The following is a 20,658-nucleotide window of genomic DNA, read 5'->3' on the forward strand; positions in this document are numbered from 1 at the left end:
ACCAAAGTCATCTCCTCTACCATCCAGCTTCTGCCGCTCATCGGTGACCTTCAAAATAATGTGTGTCTGCAGGCTGAAACACAGCAGAACTAATGACTGTAATAAAGGTATGCACTTACTTTGAATGGCATGCTCCCCCAGCCATCCCGAGAGAGACGAAGAGAGAAAGGTAAGCCAGAAAGCCGGGCAGAAATGAAGGCGGTGAGATTGGGAGAGATCAAGACGCAACATTAAGCAGATGGATTTTAAAATTCTGCACAAGAGAAGCCGCCGTAAATCACAGAAAACCTCACAGAGTCAAAATGTCACCATTTGTCTTGTTTACGGGAAGAACAACAATATGGATGCAGGACGTGTCTTATCGCCGACCAAGAGAGGCACAGGAGGGAAGAGAACAAGGGCAGAAAAGAAAGAAGGGCATCTATCATTTCTGAGGAACACAGGGTGACGAGCACTCAGAGTGTGAGTCAAATATGAGGACAGGTTTTCAAATCAAATTTTCTCTGGCTGATGAAATACTGGCTAATAAATAGTGTTCAAGTCTTTCCTCTTGAAGTCACACAGTACAAACAAGAAAATACCTCTTATTGCATCCTTTGAAGCACACATGCAGTTGTGCTCAAAGGTTTACATACCCTGGCAGAATTTTTCTGGCCATTTTTCAAAGAATATGAATGATAATACAAAAAAGTTTTCCACTCATGGTCAGTGGTTTGGTGAAGCCATTTATTGTCAAACAACTGTGTAAACTCTTTTAAAATCAGAATGACAAAAGAAACTACCCAAATGACCCTGATCAAAAGTTTACATATTCCTGTTGTAGTGTAGTAATTTTTTTGTTAAATAAAGATGGGGTGCTAATGAAAAACTTATTATGATAATATGTCATGCCAGAAAAGGGGTTTGTTGTGTATTTCTGATGACAGTGGACAGATGTTTAAAATAATATATGTTTTGTGCAAAATGTATGTTTCTAAAAAGGAAACTATAAGGCCAGAATCTGGAGTTAAAGCTATAATTTGACTGAAACACTTAATCTGTGAAGAAAATAAATATTGGATTAAACAAGAGGAGTAAATGTCCATGACTCAGGGCCTGTTGAATCAGAGATGAACGCACTAGACTGTTTCATTTGGAAGGTTGTTTTAACACCTCCACCTTGACTTAAGGTGAACTCAGTGGCTGGGGGATTTCAAAGAAATTAACTAATTTGCATTTGTATAATGATGTCATTAATAACTGTTTTTATTGGTGTAAGAAGTGCTAAGTTTACAAAGGCCACCCACTTTGGGTAGAGTTGTTGACCCCTGAAGTGTATAAAAAGGTACTGAAGCTGTACGGGTGTTCCCGAAGACTCTGTGGATTCTGCTTCCTTTTTTGCCGGCAAAAAATAAAAACTGTTGCTTTGAGACTTTGATTCTCTCTGAATTTGGGACACCTTTGAGGAAACTTTTTTATGACTGAGCAGCTAAAACACTTGGACTATTGTCTGGTGATTAGGACTTTGCCCTAAATTCTCCACAACACTGTTCTTAATACAGTGTATTGCCCCCTTTAACATCAATGACAACTTGGAGTCTTTTGTGGTAGTTGTGGACGAGGCTCTCTATTGGTAAAATTGTGGAGAAATTGTGCACAGTGCAAGCTTTGCATTTTGAATCAGCAGTTATGCAGCTTCATGATGAAGTGGTACAGAGGAGGATTTTCTTAAAATGAAGACCTGAAACTTTAGCTACAAATTGCCAGAAGGTATATCTGAGATGCAAGCCTAGATTTGGTCTGTTCTGGTGTAAGAATATCCTTCTCCGCTCTACTCCACTATGAATGGCTACACTACAAGCACATCTCAACTGTTTCATTTCAAATTACAAAAATCATGTTACTGTCCTGACCGCATGAAGTCAGATCACATTTCTATTGGTCACCTAGCCCTTTGATTTTGAGTGACCTTGAATGGTCAAAACTGGTTTAAGATAACATCAAGTTAGTTACTATTAAACTCTAAAATGTCACCAACTTGTTATTACACTTTCGGCTATCTTGAAAGATCAAAAACTCAAAGTCATACTTGTTTAATTCCTGATCAGATCTGAAGGCCACACAGAACCACATTATGATCAGGGTTGTAGCTAGACCCATTTCAGTGCCAAGTAAATTACGTGATCGCGACTCATGGCCAGGGGTCCGGGGGCCCCAGCGGGGATCAAGGGGGCAGAGCCCCCTGAAGCTATAGGGTTTTATACATCTAAAACGTTACTGGCAAGCCCTTTTTTTAAACTAATTTTGAGTGGCTTTAGATGCATAGAAAGAAAGAATAATAGACAAAAAAAATTAAATTTATGTTGTAATATTTGTAATACCAAAGTTCTTTTTTAAATGTTTCTATCAAAGTCTAAATTAATAAAAAAAATAACGCTGAAAAGGTTAAAAACACATTAATATGTGAAACAGGCAGAGTTTTTCTGTCATGACAGTTTTTTTTCCAAAATGTTTCAGTGGGATAGCATTATTATTATTATTATTTTAAACAATATAACCTCTAATTGCCTTATGAACTGAGTGACTGAGGCTCCTCCCCCTGCTCCTCTTCCGCCCTCCCCCTCGGTCTTACCGTCTGTTTTCCTCCGACCTTGTTGGAAACACGAAGCTTTTAAACTGTAAAATAAGAAGTAAACTTCTGAGTAAATTATCAGCATCTGCCAACACAGAAGCAACTCTGGATTATGAAACATTTTTCTGGAGTATTTGTTTTCCTTTAAGTCAGAGCGGAGTCCGTGTTAATCAATCCACTTTTCAGCATTCTGCGGCTTCACAGAGCACTGAAAGCAGCTGACTGCTGATCTCTCTGCTGTTTGTGCTTAGATCTGAATAAATATATTTCTTATTTCTTTAATTATTTGGTTGAAATTGCAAAATAAAACAAAACTACGACTCTATAAGCTTGAAATGCGATTGAACTGGTACATTTTTCGGCAACATTTCAGTTCATTTTTTGGAAAATCCGTGGTGGGCGGGACAACCAATTTGAACGCGAGTACCTGGCGGAAATTTGCATTACTGGGCGGTACCGCCTGGCACCGCCCACCATATCTAGAACCCTGATTATGGTGTCACTGAAATAGAAAGAATTAATGTGTATGAATCACTATCAAACAAGTGCGGGTGTTGCACTCTCAGAGACCTTTCTAGTTTTTTCATGTACCACGGGACAACAACTTGAATACACAAGACTTCTGAAAATAAGTTCTCTGAAAACACATGAGCTGACAGCCCCTCCAGGCGTTGCGGTGGCCCGCTGTGGTCAGTCTGAGATGTTAATTACAAGTGTGTCTCATTAGCAAGATGTGCTTTACGCAGCGGTGGGCCCAAGCCGCCCCACCGCTAACCCCACTCTCCATTATAGCTCACCAATTACTCTAATCAGCGTGAAGAAGTGCAGCACTTCTTTGTAAAAGTCGCCCAATTAAGACACACATGGCTGGTGATTTGCCACCCTGGAATCTGTTTTGCCAAAAACATCAATGTCAAACACAAAAGCCTTTGTGAAGCCTATTCAACCGCAACACGTAAAAAAGCACATGGTATTAAATTGTAAACGCAGTTTAATTCACTGACATTTTCACTGCTTGTGTGTTTCAGAGCTTTGAAAGTTAAGCTGGCTTTGCAGGCAGGAAGCACAGCAGTTCAAAGAATTTGGCTCTTATTCCTGAGAATTCTCAGAAAAAAAACATTTGAGTGCGGGTGTCCTTTTATAAATCAACAGTCGAGAGCATCCTGGCCTATTGCATTTCTGTGTGGTTTGCTGGATGTTCTGTTGCAGACAAGAAAGCTCTTCAGAGAATCATTAAGACAGCACAAAAAAAATCATTGGTTGACCCTCCCCTCTCTGTCAGACATCGCAAACAGCTGCATTCTCTCAAAAGCTAAGAACGTCATTAAGGACACTACACATCCCGGTCATCAACTGTTTGAACCATTACTCTCCGGCAGGCGTTACAGGGCGATCAAATCCAGAACATCCAGACTCACAAAGAGCTTTTGCCCGCATGCCCTAACCACACTAAACAATCATTGACAAAACCCCCTTCCTTTTACGTTTACTTGCACATGTTTACCTGGAAACACTGCACTTTATACTTGTGTATTTTAATTTACTGTAAGTGTATTTTATTATGTAACTTTTTTCATGTTTACCTACTGGAGTTGCAACCCTAATTTCATTGTTCTGAAATCAGTTCAATGACAATAAAGGCTTTCAATTCATTTCAACAATACGATCCCTATCATGATCAGTGTTGCCACAGTTACTTTGAAAAAGTAATCCAATTACTGATTACTCCTTGTAAAAGTAACTTAGTTACTTTACTGATTACTCAATTGTAAAGTAACTAAGTTAGATTACTAGTTACTTTTTAGTTACTTTTCCCAGCTGTCGACAACAACCCTCTGTCACCTCAACATGACAATACCTGTTTTGCCAAAACTCACTTTATAGTCACCCTTTCTTGACTTCAATTAAAATAAATACTTGTTTTATAAAAAGTAAAATAAAGACATCTTTCTTGACCTCATATTTAACTGTTGACAGCACTGTAACAGTAAAACTTGCAATTTCTAACCTACATTGTTATAAACAATGTAGGTTAGAAATTGCAAGTTTTACTGTAACTATTAACTATTACATTTTTTCTAACATTTAAATTCTCTCTAAACATTTTACTTGTCGAAATTATTATTATTATAAGTAGTATTAGTAGTTGTAGTTAAAAAAAAAAGGCTTCAAAACTGGACCTTTAATCTAGGGGTGTTGTTTACATCCCTACCCCGCCCCACGCCCCCTTTCCCTCTGGATTCGCCCCTGCTTTGGTGTTTGAGCACAAAGAATGTATAACATTTATTTATGCAGAAAACATGACCAGATTTACAGGTAAGAAAGTTTTATTGCGTTTTCACATCACGTGGTACTCAGAAAGAGAGTTTAGGTGCATTTGAGTGGGAAAGTGTTAATTGTTGATGTGTCGAGGAGGATCAGCTGTTTTTAGCGAGCAGATACGGAGCAGCTCAGCTCAGAATTCTAAATAAAGGAGAAAAAAAGCATAAAAATGTCTTTGTAACGCTCAGTGCAGGTGTGCTGTTGTCACCGCACTTTAAGAGGTGAGGACGAGTCGTAGCTACTGCAGAAAACCGCGGATGAAAAGCTCACAGCTCGCTTAAAGCGGACAGTTCAGTAGAACCCCGACCCCCATGGGCCAAGATTGAATGCTGCTATCGACCCACAATCCAAAAATATTAGTAACGCACAGTGACTTGGAGAAATAACTTTAATTATTTGTTGTGTGGGCCGCCAGAAGAGGAGGTACTGCTGGCCCACCACCAGAGGGCGCCCTGTCTGGAGTGCGGGCTCCAGGCACCAGAGGGCGCAGCCGCCTCACAGGAGCAGCCAGGGTGACAGCTGTCACGCATCACCCGCAACAGCTGTTACCAATCATCTGATCGGCAGGAGTACATCAGCAGGACGACGTCTCCACCTCTTTGCCGAGATATCGTTTCTACCTGGAAGGTAACGTTCTCAGCTGACTGTGACAGGAATATCTGTTGCTTGTGTGTGTTTGGACAGCAGATAATCTGTTTCTTTTTCAACGAGAGGTGGAGGTAGTTTTCCTGCCGTGTGGATTGCTGGGTGCAAACGCGCCCACATTTAATTGTTTGTTGTTCCTCGCCAGCAGTACCAGGTCCGACACGCGGAGGCAGTGGCCACCTGGGAGTTCGGGACTTGGCGGCTCCAGTATTCCCGGGGTCTGGTGGCGGAGGAAATCGTGTGGTTCCGGTTCTGCTTTGGACAGATGTCTCCTATCTTCGAGCCTGCCCACACGACATCTTTGTTAATTGACTTTTTGACCATTGTTGTAATCTGTTGTATTTGTTGTGCGCATTCACAACAGTAAAGTGTTGTTATTTGACCTACTCCATTGTCCGTTCATTTGCGCCCCCTGTTGTGGGTCCGTGTACCTACACTTTCCCAACAGGATATCTTGGCCAACGTCATGGACCCCGAGGGGCGTCAACTGGCTGTTGAACGGCCAATGGAAGAGCAGGGCGCATAGGCGTCTGCAGGAGGAATGGTCGGTGAGTTGCAGCGAATCCTCACCGCTTTTACGGCTCGGTTGGATCTAATGACCGAGCAGAACGTCCTCCTTAACCGCAGGGTGGAGGCTCTCGCCGCGCAGGTGGAGGTGCGCCCTCAGGGCGCTGCTGCGGCTCTCCCTCCTGTTGATCCTGTGCGCAACAGTGACGTTCCACAGGTCGTTCAACGACCCCTCCCACCTTCCCCTGAAGCATACATAAGCCCTCCAGAGCCGTACGGGGGTTGTGTGGAGACGTGCGCGGACTTTCTTATGCAGTGTTCGCTCGTCTTCGCACAACGTCCCGTCATGTACGCGACTGATGCTAGTAAGATAGCTTATGTAATTAATCTGCTTCGCGGCAAGGCACGCGCTTGGGCTACAGCGCTCTGGGAGCAAAATTCACAGCTTCTTCTGACATATGATGGGTTTGTGAGGGAGTTCAGAACAGTGTTCGATCACCCGAATAGAGGAGAGACCGCTTCAGCCGTGCTGCTGTCAATGAGACAGGGGCGCCGGAGCGCAGCTGTTTATGCAGTCGACTTCCGCATCGCGGCTGCGAGGTCCGGCTGGAATAACACTGCCCTCCGCGCCGCCTTCGTAAACGGACTGTCGTTGGTCCTGAAGGAGCTCCTGGTGGCCAAGGACGAACCGTGGGATTTAGACGGGCTTATTGATCTCGTTATACGATTAGACAATCGGTTAGAAGAACGCCGTCGGGAACGAGACGAAGGGCGTGGCCGGGCACGCGCCGTCCCTCTCCCTTCCGGTTCCGACCGAGTTCCGCCCTCCCCACGCTCCACGGCCTTTACAGCTCCGTGTGGTGACAGCTCCCCCTGCTGATGAAGCTAAGGACACGAGCAGGGCCAAATTTAGGGCACCAGATAGACAGAGGAGGCTGGCCCGCGGAGCGTGCTTTGTTTGTGGCTCAATAGAGCATCAAGTAAGGGACTGCCCCGAGCGGTTAAAACACCAACACCCGCCCCTAGACACTGGGTTAGGGGTGGGCCAAAACATTCACGTGGGACATACCCATATTGCCACACGACTCCCAGTGACAATCCTTTATGAGGATTTAACCCTGAAGGCCCCAGCACTGGTGGACACGGGCTCTGAAGGGAATCTGTTAGACAGCAGATGGGCCAGGGAGATAGGGCTCCCTCTGGTGGCGCTTACCTCGCCTGTGCAGGTGCGGGCACTAGATGGCTCCCTACTCCCACCAATCACACATAAGACACCACCAGTAACTCTGGTGGTGTCAGGAAATCACTGGGAGGAGATCGAGTTTTTTGTGACTCCTACTACCTCCCGTGTGATTTTAGGGTTCCCCTGGATGTTAAAACACAATCCCCGGATCGATTGGCCGTCCGGGGTAGTGGTTCAGTGGAGTGAGACCTGCCATCGGGTATGTTTAGGTTCCTCGGTTCCCTCCCGGTTCCCAGGCTAAGAGGAGGTCAGAGTCCCGCCCAATCTGGGGACGGTGCCGGTGGAGTACCATGACCTTGTAGATGTGTTCCGTAAGGATCTGGCACTCACCCTTCCCCCCACTGTCCGTACGATTGTGCCATTGATTTGGTTCCAGGCGTTGAGTTCCCGTCCAGCAGGCTGTACAACCTCTCACGACCTGAGCGCGAATCAATGGAGACCTACATCCGGGACTCTTTAGGCCGCCTGGTTGATCCGGAATTCCACCTCCCCGATGGGTGCAGGTTTCTTTTTGTGGTAAAAAAGACGGCGGACTTCGTCCATGCATTGATTATAGGGGGACTGACGAAAATCCACGGTTCGGAATCGATACCCGTTGCCCCTATTGGATTCAGTGTTCACGCCCTGCATGGAGCCCGATATTCACTAAGCTAGATCTTAGAAATGCTATCACCTGGTTCGGATCCGGAGGGAGACGAGTGGAAGACGGCATTTAACACCCCCTTAGGTCACTTGAGTACCTGGTCATGCCGTTCGGCCTCACAAACACCCCCGCGACGTTCCAAGCTTTGGTTAATGATGTCTTGCGGGATTTCCTGCACCGATTCGTCTTCGTATATCTAGACAATATACTCATCTTTTCTCCGGATCCTGAGACTCATGTCCGGCATGTACGTCAGGTCCTGCAGCGGTTGTTGGAGAACCGGCTGTTTGTAAAGGGCGAGAAGTGTGAATTCCACCGCACATCTTTGTCCTTCCTGGGGTTTATCATCTCCCCCAACTCCGTCGCTCCTGATCCGGCCAAGGTTGCGGCGGTGAGAGACTGGCCCCAACCCACTAGCCATAGGAAGCTGCAACAGTTCCTCGGCTTTGCTAATTTCTACAGGAGGTTCATTAAGGGCTACAGTCAGGTAGTTAGCCCCCTGACAGCCCTGACCTCACCAAAAGTCCCCTTCACCTGGTCGGATCGTTGCGATGCCGCGTTCAAGGAGTTGAAACGGCGCTTCTCGTCTGCACCCGTTCTGGTGCAGCCCGATCCTAGTCGCCAGTTAGTGGTTGAAGTGGACGCCTCGGACTCAGGGATAGGAGCTGTGCTTTCCCAGAGCGGGAAGACCGATAAGGTCCTTCACCCGTGTGCCTACTTTTCCCGCAGGTTGACCCCGGCCGAACGGAATTATGACGTCGGCAATCAAGAACTCCTTGCGGTGAAAGAGGCTCTTGAAGAGTGGAGACATCTGTTGGAGGGAACGTCCGTGCCATTCACGGTTTTCACTGACCACCGGAACCTGGAGTATATCAGGACCGCCAAGCGGCTGAACCCCAGGCAAGCCCGCTGGTCACTGTTCTTCGGCCGTTTTGACTTCCGGATCACCTACCGTCCCGGGACCAAAAACCAGAGATCGGATGCCTTGTCCCGGGTACATGAAGATGAAGTCAAAACGGAGTTGTCGGATCCACCGGAACCCATCATCCCGGAGTCCACTATCGTGGCCACCCTCACCTGGGACGTAGAGAGAACCGTCCGGGAGGCCCTGGCACGAAGCCCGGACCCTGGAACTGGGCCGAAGAACAGACTCTACGTCCCACCAGAAGCTAGGGCTGCAGTCCTGGACTTCTGTCACGGCTCTAAGCTCTCCTGTCATCCAGGGGTGCGAAGAACCGTGGCAGTTGTCCGGCAGCGCTTCTGGTGGGCGTCCCTAGAGGCCGACGTCCGGGATTATATCCAGGCCTGCACCACCTGCGCCAGGGGCAAGGCTGACCATCGCAGGGCTTCGGGACTGCTCCAGCCGCTGCCCGTGCCCCATCGCCCCTGGTCCCACATCGGCCTGGATTTTGTCACGGGCCTCCCGCCGTCCCAGGGCAACACCACCATTCTCACGATAGTGGACCGATTCTCCAAGGCGGCCCACTTCGTGGCCCTCCCGAAGCTCCCGACGGCCCAGGAGACAGCGGACCTCCTGGTTCACCACGTCGTCCGGCTGCATGGGATCCCAACAGACATCGTCTCCGATCGCGGTCCCCAGTTCTCCTCGCACGTCTGGAGGAGCTTCTGCCGGGAACTGGGGGCCACGGTGAGTCTCTCATCCGGGTATCATCCCCAGACCAACGGGCAAGCAGAACGGGCCAATCAGGAGATGGAGCAGGCCCTGCGTTGCGTGACAGCCGCGCACCCGGCGGCCTGGAGTACCCATCTGGCCTGGATCGAGTATGCCCATAACTGCCAGGTGTCGTCAGCCACCGGCCTCTCCCCTTTCGAGGTATGTCTGGGGTACCAACCTCCTTTGTTTCCGGTGGTTGAGGGAGAGGTCGGTGTGCCCTCGGTCCAGGCCCACCTACGGAAGTGCCGTCGGGTGTGGCGTGCCGCCCGTTCTGCCTTGCTGAGGGCCCGGATGAGGACGAAGGCCCATGCAGACCGTCGGCGGACCCCGGCCCCTACGTACCGGCCAGGGCAGGCAGTGTGGTTGTCTACCAAGGACATACCCCTTCAAGTGGACTCCCCTAAACTGCAGGACCGGTATATCGGTCCGCTCAAAATCATCAAGGTCATCAGTCCAGCCGCAGTGAGGCTTCAGCTTCCAGCCTCACTGCGGATCCATCCCGCTTTTCACGTGTCCCGGATCAAGCCCCATCACACCTCACCCCTCTGTACTCCCGGTCCGGCACCACCTCCTGCCCGGATCATCGATGGCGAGCCGGCTTGGACTGTGCGCCGGCTCTTAGATGTCCGTAGGATGGGCCGGGGCTTCCAGTATTTGGTGGACTGGGAGGGGTACGGACCTGAAGAACGCTCCTGGGTGAAGAGGAGCTTCATCCTGGACCCGGCCCTCTTGGCCGAATTCTACCGCCGCCACCCGGACAAGCCTGGTCGGGCGCCAGGAGGCGCCCGTTGAGGGGGGGTCCTGTTGTGTGGGCCGCCAGAAGAGGAGGTACTGCTGGCCCACCACCAGAGGGCGCCCTGTCTGGAGTGCGGGCTCCAGGCACCAGAGGGCGCAGTCGCCTCACAGGAGCAGCCAGGGTGACAGCTGTCACGCATCACCCGCAACAGCTGTTACCAATCATCTGATCGGCAGGAGTACATCAGCAGGACGACGTCTCCACCTCTTTGCCGAGATATCGTTTCTACCTGGAAGGTAACGTTCTCAGGTGACTGTGACAGGAATATCTGTTGCTTGTGTGTGTTTGGACAGCAGATAATCTGTTTCTTTTTTCAACGAGAGGTGGAGGTAGTTTTCCTGCCGTGTGGATTGCTGGGTGCAAACGCGCCCACATTTAATTGTTTGTTGTTCCTCGCCAGCAGTACCAGGTCCGACACGCGGAGGCAGTGGCCACCTGGGAGTTCGGGACTTGGCGGCTCCAGTATTCCCGGGGTCTGGTGGCGGAGGAAATCGTGTGGTTCCGGTTCTGCTTTGGACAGACGTCTCCTATCTTCGAGCCTGCCCACACGACATCTTTATGAATTGACTTTTTGACCATTGTTGTAATCTGTTGTATTTGTTGTGCGCATTCACAACAGTAAAGTGTTGTTATTTGACCTACTCCATTGTCCGTTCATTTGCGCCCCCTGTTGTGGGTCCGTGTACCTACACTTTCCCAACATTATTAACGCGTTAGATTACTCATTACTGAAAAAAGCGGTCAGATTAGAGTAATGCATTATCAGCATCACTGATCATGATACACTGATCGATGTATCATGCCCACTGCTAACTTTTAGGTTAGTGGTGGGCACAGCTAACCTAAAAATTAGCTTTGATAATCGCCAATCCACAAACTGAAACGTGAATACTGAAAACACAAAACCTATAAACTGCTAAGGCTTTTAGCTGAAGCTACTGAAAACCGCTAACTTTTATTCAATTTATTAGCTTTGGCTTAGTTTTGTGGCTTTAAAACCCTTTTAAAAAATTAGTAAACATGAAGGTTCAGTAGTTTCCATTTAACATATACAGTTTACTAAAAGTACAGAAAGTACTAACCAAATAAGAAATAAAAAATACACATGTAAAATAATTTGAAAAAAATCAAATTAATGCATTTACTATTACTTGACCTCCTGCTCCTCCATCTCTTCAACGTGATGTTTGTTGCCTTTGTGCGATGTGTCAATTTCACAATGATTAGTGTATAAGCTCCAACAGGAACAAATGCACGATTATACACTTTGCAAACCTATTTCACTGTTAAACTTTAGTCAAAGAAAATGTTAGATGACTTACAGTTAGTGGATCAAAATTTAATGGACGCTAATTAGTCGAAAAGAACATCCGCTTAGGAAGAAGTTAGCCGATTAACTGAACTGGTCCTGTTTGCAGCAACTATACAGAAATGTAATCAGTCATGAAAGTTTAGCATTATTCTGAGGAATAAACTGTAATGTCTAATGGTATTCATTTCCTTTTTGTATATTTTACAAATGAGTTATGCTTCTTATTTCTTCCATGGAATAGTTGACTTTTAATGGCATCATGATGCTTATTTAAAAAAAAAAACAATACGACTCTACAGGTCACACAATACGTGATATATAATATAGGAGTGTCACTGGTCACAAAACCCACAGTTTGGATTGGATATGGTTTTCTTAAGTGGATCAAACCGTTTTCAGATCAGAAAAAAAAAACACACACACACGCAAACACAAATACTGCTTTGCTTTCCATTTTTATAATGAACGACGAAAACAATCTTTTCTCCACGATGCTGAAATGAAACATGAAAACAAGGTGTCCAATGTTTTATAATATTTAAAAATAAAATATGTAATTGCTGTATTAAATGGCAATATGTGAATAAAAAAATAGCCTTTATCAAAGTCATGATTAAGTAAAAAAAAAAGAAAAGGACGATGTCTACAATGTCTGGTAAGAGGGTAGCAATAATAATAATTTTATTTATAACCATTTCAGGATAAATTAATTACTTCTCCCATATAATCCGAATTCACTCAGGTCAGTGGTTCTGTAGAACAGATGCTAGGAAAAAGTCTAGAACACTGGTATTTTGCTGTAGCTGTGGACTTTTGGCAAGCTCGGCTGTGCACGTGTTCAGTGGGCTCACGGCTGCACAGGGAAGAGATGACGGACACTTCGTCCTGAACTCCTTTCATTTTTGAGAGCTTCTGTTGGTTTTTGGGATCCAGAGGTGAGCTGAGCGTGCAGCAAATGAAAACGTGGCTGTTATTAACAGGCTGCGTTCACGACAGGACTATGTGCATGTTCAGATGCTTTACCCTCCACTCATACTGTGATTTTACTGCAACATCATCGAAAATGAACACCGTTATCACTTTAAAAACAAACTACTATGGCATGAAATAAAACTTATGTAAACTTTGCAATTAATCCATGGTTCACATGCATTCTGATGTGTGAGGGCGGCCTGCGACACTATGAGTTATGTATTGCGCCACCCCTTAAAAAAAACACACACACACACACATACATACAGGCAACATCAGAGGACGTTGCTGCTCCTATGACTAAATCAACAGGACAAAAACAACTGATCAAGTGAGGAATCGTTAAATCACCACAGTGTGTGATCGCACTGAAGGTGTCTTCCACAATGGCAGGTTGAGCCATTTGTGTGCCATGAGATGTGTGCCTTAATGGATGCGTCATCCTGTGTGCACGCAGTAGGACACATTCTCAAATTTCCATACATGCCAGAATTTCTGCACATGGTTTGTGTTCATCTGTGATGTATGAGCAACAATGATTCAAGGTGCTAGAGCAGAGTGTGAATTTTCCATGTTTGTGTTTTTTGTGTGTTTTTATTAAAAGGTGAAGCAGATGGGTATAGAACTGATTTTTCTTTGCCACACTTGTGATAAATTTAGCCCCATTATGGCACAACAGCAGCTGCTGAGAGCTCAGAGGGATGAGGTGTAGGGGGAGAGATAATGTGAGAGAGGTAGAAAAGAAAGGGAGGCAGGCAGTGAAAAGAACAGAGGAGGGGGAAAAATACATTGGATGGCAGAGTGCAGAGTGAAAGGAACAAACACAGCATCCTGGGGGGGGCAATGGCGAATGGCAGCACGGAGGTCACGGCGTGTCTTATGTAGCCCCTCCATCCCCAGATGGATAAGTTAGGGAATGGGCGGTTCAGTGTGACTGAGGGACAGAAGGGATGATGGGGGAGGCCAACCTCAGCTTGTCTAAACTCAGAATGAAGCGACGGGATGTGCGCCGCTTCATCACCGTCTATCACATCTATTCCTGACACTTCACTGTCAGGGAGTGTAGAAACCAACGCGGGGACTCTGCCAGCAGCAAAGAGGTTATTGAGGTATACTCGACCTCACGATCATGTCAAAAACAAGTGAAAGGGAAGCAGCTATTTGAGACAGGGTAGGGCATCCTGAAGGACCTCTTTCTGCATTATTGACCCTCTGTACCAAAAGGCAATGTGCTTAGCTAGTTAAGAAGGGGCACTCTTGATCAGCTGGACACACCTGGCATAACTGATCAGGTAGGGGTAGGGTGAGGTTACACAGAGAAAGTGGGCGGGAGGCCTCCATGATAGGAAAAACTGAGCAGCCCTTGTGTACAGTACCACACATTCTTTATACCTGCTCCACCCAGACTCCAGATTCCTCCTCTGGAGCCCAGAGGATCATAGTTTTGTCCATGGAAGCAGAGAGGAAACAAAGGGGTTGTTGCAGCTCATTGCCTGCAGGGGGAAACAAAGGGATAGAATCCTTGAAGGAACAGCATACAAGAAAATGATGCAATAATGTCAGGTTGGGTTCGAACCTATCAGCACTGCCACTAGACCACTGTATAGGATGCATTACTCAGAAAAGTTTTTCTCATTGCCTCAAAAAACCTGGACCTGGTTAAATCGGGGAGGATTCATATGTGAGCAAGTGCCTGAATACCTGTGCTTCTCTCATCTACTGTACCACTTCAGCTGGAGCTATGTGTTCCTCTTCATTTAAACATGGCTGACGTAATTATCTCAGCACAGTGAGCGAATGTAATTAAACAGAACATATGAATAAAACTGTCATCACCATTGAGAATTAAGACTAAAATTCATAATCTTGGTAAAAGAATAATAATCATATTAATTCACTCAGTCACCGAGGCGCCCATAAAATCTGGGATAGATGTGATCTTGACAATGAGCTCTTTAAGACAACCAGATATTAAATAGAAGACATAGCATATGTATCACTGGTAACCTTGAGACCTAATTATACCCCCTCCCCACAGGATGCCGATACTGAAAGAGAACTCTGATTTTGTAAGAAAACACACTCCCTGTTTAATTTGCACTCAGAGACTCTAGCAGGAAACTTAAAAAGCTAAGGAACATTAGATTATACTAAAAACAAGCTTCATTAGTCATCGGTTCCCTCCTTCGTCTTTAATCAAAGTACCTTTGTAGAAAGGAGGCTGCCAGTGGACTCCATAGACCCAGTTTTCATGGCCTGCCAAGACTGTCTCCAGAGACACAGCAAACACAGAGGATACGTCTATAGCAAAAACACAGGAAGGCCCTCTTAAGAATATCAGCTTTACGCTATAAACAAAAGAAATGTGGCTTGCTTTAGTACACCCAAAGCATGTATTCTGTGATCAGCTATTTTTCTATTATCTCCACCCCAGGAGGTTATGTTTTCATACACATGATACTTTGCAGGATTATGCCAAAACTAATATAAACAGATTTTAATGAAATGTGGAGGAGGGGAGAGCTTGATGAAGGAGTAAGTTCAGAATCTTTAACAAAGCAATGTAGGGTGTGTTTGGACATTTTGCTTCATTTCTCCCAGAGTAATAAAACAATTTTCATGGGGGGGGGGGGGGTTCCTCAGATAATGACCTGGAAAACAAATGGCTATTTGGACGGGGTGGCTCAGTAGAACTGTCTACAGCTTTAATTGTTTGGGTTAACACTGCAGATGAAGGATGGATCTAAATTGACAAATTTTATGCCAGATGCCCTTCATGAAGCAGCTCCAGATCTACAAAGAGAATGGCCATGGGTGGGCTTGAATGTGGGACATTCCTTCTGTGAGGCAAAACCACCAATAACCACAGGAGTACAATTTGTTTGAGGCCTTAACTTAAAGGTTATTGTCACTATGATCACTGGACCTTTAAGTACCTAGACGCTTAGTTCCAACATCTCCATTGTGCAGTTTTCACTAGTCTTTGCAGTGCTTTATTTGATTTTTTTTTTTTTTTTTTTTTTTTTTTTTTTTTTTACTGGTAATATGGCCAGAGCAGATGGCTACCCCTCTGACTTTTGTCTGCTTGAGGTTTCTTCCTACACTCAAAAACACCCGACAGAGCTTTTCCTTACCAATGCTGCCTATGTGTTTGGTCAGGGGGACATTTGTAAGGATAAATCTTACCCTTGTGAAGCACTGTGGGGTGACCTATAATGTGATTTGGGGCTATATAAATAATTATAAACTGACTGTGGAGCCTTGGAGAATGTGTGCACTATACCAAGTTTGCAGTACATGCAAACAAAGTTTTATCATACATACTCAATGATATCATACTCAGGTTGATAACCATGAAGGATCCTTACTGACCCAGTCACACGGCACTTAACGAAGAGCAACAAAGCCCAAACAAAACAAGAAATCTGGACTTTCGTTGACTTTCGTTAGCATCGTTTAACCTTTGCCCAGCTTCATTCCTGCAGCTGACGCTTTGTCAGGATTTTTAAACTGTTGAAAAATTTGAACGAAGGGCAACGAAAACCTCAATTCGTCAGTATTTTGTTTTGCTGTCGTTCTTACGTTTTTTTTAAATCGTTTGCTTAGTTTTTGTAACGTTATTGTTTAGTTTGACTTCGTTCGACCAGCTGAATGTTTTCACACCGTGCAGAAGCCAATTTGTGAGCACTGCTGCTGACGCTGCATTCATGTACCTTTGGAAATTACAGGGCAAACTCAGCCTGTTTGCTTGGATTTTTTTATTATCTGGGTGGGGGGTCTGCTTCATTGGGGTCAAGCACCTTATATAGACCAGAATTAATCTTGTGTGGATACAATTAATTATTTGCCAACAAGCAACTGCTGAATTTGAAACAACAAAAAAGTTGTGTAATTCCAACGGTACATGAACGCAGTGACAGCAGCAGCGCCTGCGTGTGCTTATTATTTTTTATTGAATGTAACAATATGAGTGTAGGAATGACAATCCAGCCCTTATGTACATGTGGCAACAGGTAGATGATTCAGATGATTATATAAAGAGCTGTTCTGGAAGGAAGAATTCACATTGTGGAACAGCTGCAGCTGGTGGAATAACCGCACATGAGGAGTCAATGCGCGTTCACACGGACTGATCAATTTACTGCTCTGATATATTCATTCATTTTTATACTTATATTTATTCCCCCTTTTGACAGTTTTCTGTTATAAATCAATATATATAGCTTAGTAACATAATAAAGTGATAGATCAGCACCACGGCTGATCTATGTATGTAGCGCGCAGTGTGTCGCCAGACAGTGAGGATTCTGACGATGGAGGTGATCCCTCTTTTGTTCTGGACGAGGAACCAGAGCAGGTGGGTCCACTGACGTGCAAACAGATTTCAACAGCTTCTGTATGCAGTTTCTCCAGGACTCGGCGCTATGAGCTCCATCCCAGCGCCGAGTCCTGGAACGCAAGAGATGCAGACACACACTGCTCTAGCAGTGGCTCCGAGATCAACGTTAGCTTCCGTTTCATTTAGTTCCTCTTTTGTCCCTTTTGCGCTCTTGCTTCGCAGGCTATTTGGTGATGAAGCTCTTTCCTCCACCTTTTCTCAACGAATTGTGACTTTTTAACTTTTTTCCCTTCGTTTAGGAATCAATCGTATGCCGTGTGACTGGGCCATAAACCATGAAAAAGGATGCTCTACTGGTTAATGAACACCATTTTAACATCAAGTCTGCAGTCTGCTCACCGCTCTCTTTCACTTCAAAAACTTCCTCTTTCATTTTGATTGCGGTGCTCTGGTCGTCCTCTACATGGGCATCTGTCCCAGACTTGGCAGACAGCCTCCACACTCTGATAAAACAGTCCTGGGAGCAGCTGGCTAATAACAGCTCCCCACCTGAATGAAGAAGAGAGAGGACCTGAAATCTTTCCCTGAGAAACACATTTATGTCAACTCTTAATCACACAATTTATCCCTGCTGCCTTTACATTATTTGCCATTTTATAGAGTTTTCAAAGAAAGTGTGGTACTGTTTGAAATATAAATTATCGGTGACAGTAGGTATATAGTACAATATGGATGTTAGTAAATTAAAATATATGACTTCAGCCTCAAGTCCGAGATGTGTTTTTTATTGGTACAGTTACTTGTTTGGGATGGGGAGCATTAATGTTTCTGTTTACATACAGGACTACTTTGTTTACTGATGTGTTAACTGCATTACAGCCTTACCAGCACGGTTCGACTTTTATTCTTATTTTTGAATTACTTGAGAGAACAGCAATCTTCTCATTAGAAGACACTCCAAACTGTGATGTGGCCACTAACGCTGCAGGAGATCAGTGCAATTATACACAGTAGCAAACAATCTCACCATCTCCAGGTGCAAATGTCCTTCACATAATGCATTTCTTGTTTAATCCAAAACAGCCGTTACCCTGCTCCCCCAACCATGATTTAAATTCCTCTCAGAGGCTACTACGTAAGGCAGAGAGGTCACCAACCGCATGCTCCTAGAGATCATTTGACTTAGTTTAATTAGCAGCAAGTGAGCAGGGGAGTGTTGGAACTCATGCAGGGCAGGTGATCTCCAAAAACAGGTGTGGTGACCCTGACCAAAGGCCTCCTAAACACTACAAGAGAGAGAATGAAAGCTTGGACTGTCTGCTAATCGTGATGATCTCACTTGCTAGTCTTAATAGTCGTGCTCGTTCATGATGATTAAATGCTCCATTACCATTTAATCTCAAGTTTGTCAGATGTCTATCTACTCAGCATTGTTTTTGACACTTGAATGCACACCATTCAGGCCAAACACAACAAATTAAAATCTTTAACTTTAACTTGATTCATGACTGTGAATGAGAAAATAGTACACAACAGGGTAAACATTCATGGTTCTATCAATCATGGTTTCAAGGATATGGTAAGGTTCAAATCACGACCCTTTCCTGCCAGGTTTCATCATGTATGTATAGTAGATTAAAAAAAAAACACAAAATTCAAAAGATGGAGTACAACTGGCTTGAGGATCTACAGCTTCCACATCCTGAACATTCTGCCTGAAGTTTCTACAGTATATTTTGAGTATCACATTAAAAACAAACATTACCATAAAACAATTAACTATGCATACCACAGTTCTATAAATGTAAATATTGCAGTTTTTCAGTTTCAAGTTTTTCTGTTAAACACCTAGTGGACAAGTTACCTGCTTCCTGTCTTTACCATTACATTCTGAAGATCCTAAAGTGGTGTTTATTCAATCATTTCATCTATCCATGGTAAAACAAAGGTTTGTGTTGAAGAAGAAATAATAGCAAATTTTTGATAAAATTTTGATAAGATTTTGATAATATTTTCACCAATTACTCTTCAAATAGATTGATTAGGCATGGTAAAGTTTTACCCCATTTTTGGTCAATTCAAAATTTGATGTCAAAACACCCCATGAATCCCTTTACCTTAAAATATATAGTAAAAATGGCCGTGTACACTTATCGCTCTTGAACAGAACATCTGATGAAATAATCTGGATTACATCAGTAGGTCATCCACAAGGAATTCTGCTATCAGCCAGTGATATGAAATGTTCACATGTTTAAGTAAGAAAATGCAACTAATACAATTCTAAAACAATGTAATATTATAGCATTAACATCTGTGACTACAAATTATTTCTGTTTGAATGATAATGCAGAAATATGGTCAAGTTTATTTTTATAATGGAGTTTAGCTTAGCTAAACAAAAGTAAGACATATGAGGAAAAGTAATCATACTCGTATGATCATGTGATACAGTACCGGTATTCTGACTGTTTTCTGTCCAAAAACCAAAAAATGTCTGACCTTGGAATTACACAATGACCTTGACCTCTGATCATAAAACTAACCCCATAATTCCACTCCCTATATTTGAAAACATATAAATTGATACTTTGGTTGCTAAGTATTGACTGGAATAATGAGGAGATTCAAATTTGATGAAATAGAGCGGGATTTCAAAGAACCTTACTTTGCTGACCTTAAAGACCTGAAATCTGTTAAACAACAGTCATATTGCATATCAATATAAAGGCAATAATCTCATCTATCACACTGATTCACTAAAAGCTCAATATTATCAATTCTGGTGGTAATACATACTGCTGAATATGAAACATTGGCAAAAAAATTTGCACAATCTTGACCTTGACCTTTGTCAATGACATTGACCTCTGATCATAAAACTAATTACATAAATGAACTCCCCATATCGGAAAACACATGAAATGACGTCTTATTTACTGAAATAGGCAAAATATTGACTAATACATGAGGAATTTCAAATTTCCCGCTCACCAGGATTTCCCCTAAAAGCGTCCACCTATAAAATTCAAAAACTGTTTAATATAGAAATATAAGGAAAAGTTCCACCGAACAGACAATGGTTTACAGAGGTTCAGGGCATCCCTGATGATGCCTCATGCTCAGTATTTCTAACCACGTGCTCGGATTTGTCAATTTCTTTGTCAAAGTTAGCCATTTTTGCTAAATATTTTAATGTAACTCATTAAAATATTTTAAGAAAGAAAGAAAACGCAACTTGTGGAGAGTTTGATTTTACAGTAGTGCTGACATGAATATGGAGCGCAGGAGCAAACTAACAAGACTGATGGAAAACTATGGCTGTACAAATAGATTAAAAGTACTTTTTATTTAACTTTGTCTTTTATTTGTTTCATTGCCTGTTGCAATTTTATTGTTATTTTTAATTTATTTATTTAGACTGGGGGTAACTTAGTGCCCATTTTTAAATTATGTGCAGCACTTTGGTCGACTGTTGTCGTTTTAAACGTGCTTTAGAAATAAAGGTTGAGTTGAGAAAATATACTGTAAAAACTAGGAAATAAAAAAATATTCCCTAAACCCCAATACTTAGAAGTTATAATTATTTTTTA

General features: G+C 44.0%; 1 protein-coding gene across 1 annotated transcript in view; it reads right to left on the reverse strand.

Annotated features, from left to right (window-relative positions):
• Positions 1 to 20,658, reverse strand: part of elp2 (elongator acetyltransferase complex subunit 2) — a 65,713-nt gene that overhangs the window by 31,380 nt on the left and 13,675 nt on the right. Inside the window, exons 8-10 of the mRNA XM_034160795.1 lie at positions 17,465 to 17,614; positions 14,932 to 15,027; positions 14,119 to 14,219 (exon numbers count right to left, since the gene is read on the reverse strand). Coding sequence (XP_034016686.1) covers positions 14,119 to 14,219; positions 14,932 to 15,027; positions 17,465 to 17,614 — 347 coding nt within the window. The remainder of the gene's footprint in view (positions 1 to 14,118; positions 14,220 to 14,931; positions 15,028 to 17,464; positions 17,615 to 20,658) is intronic.

This window comes from Thalassophryne amazonica, chromosome 20 (genome assembly GCF_902500255.1).
Source record: "Thalassophryne amazonica chromosome 20, fThaAma1.1, whole genome shotgun sequence".
In the NCBI taxonomy this organism is placed as follows: domain Eukaryota; kingdom Metazoa; phylum Chordata; class Actinopteri; order Batrachoidiformes; family Batrachoididae; genus Thalassophryne; species Thalassophryne amazonica.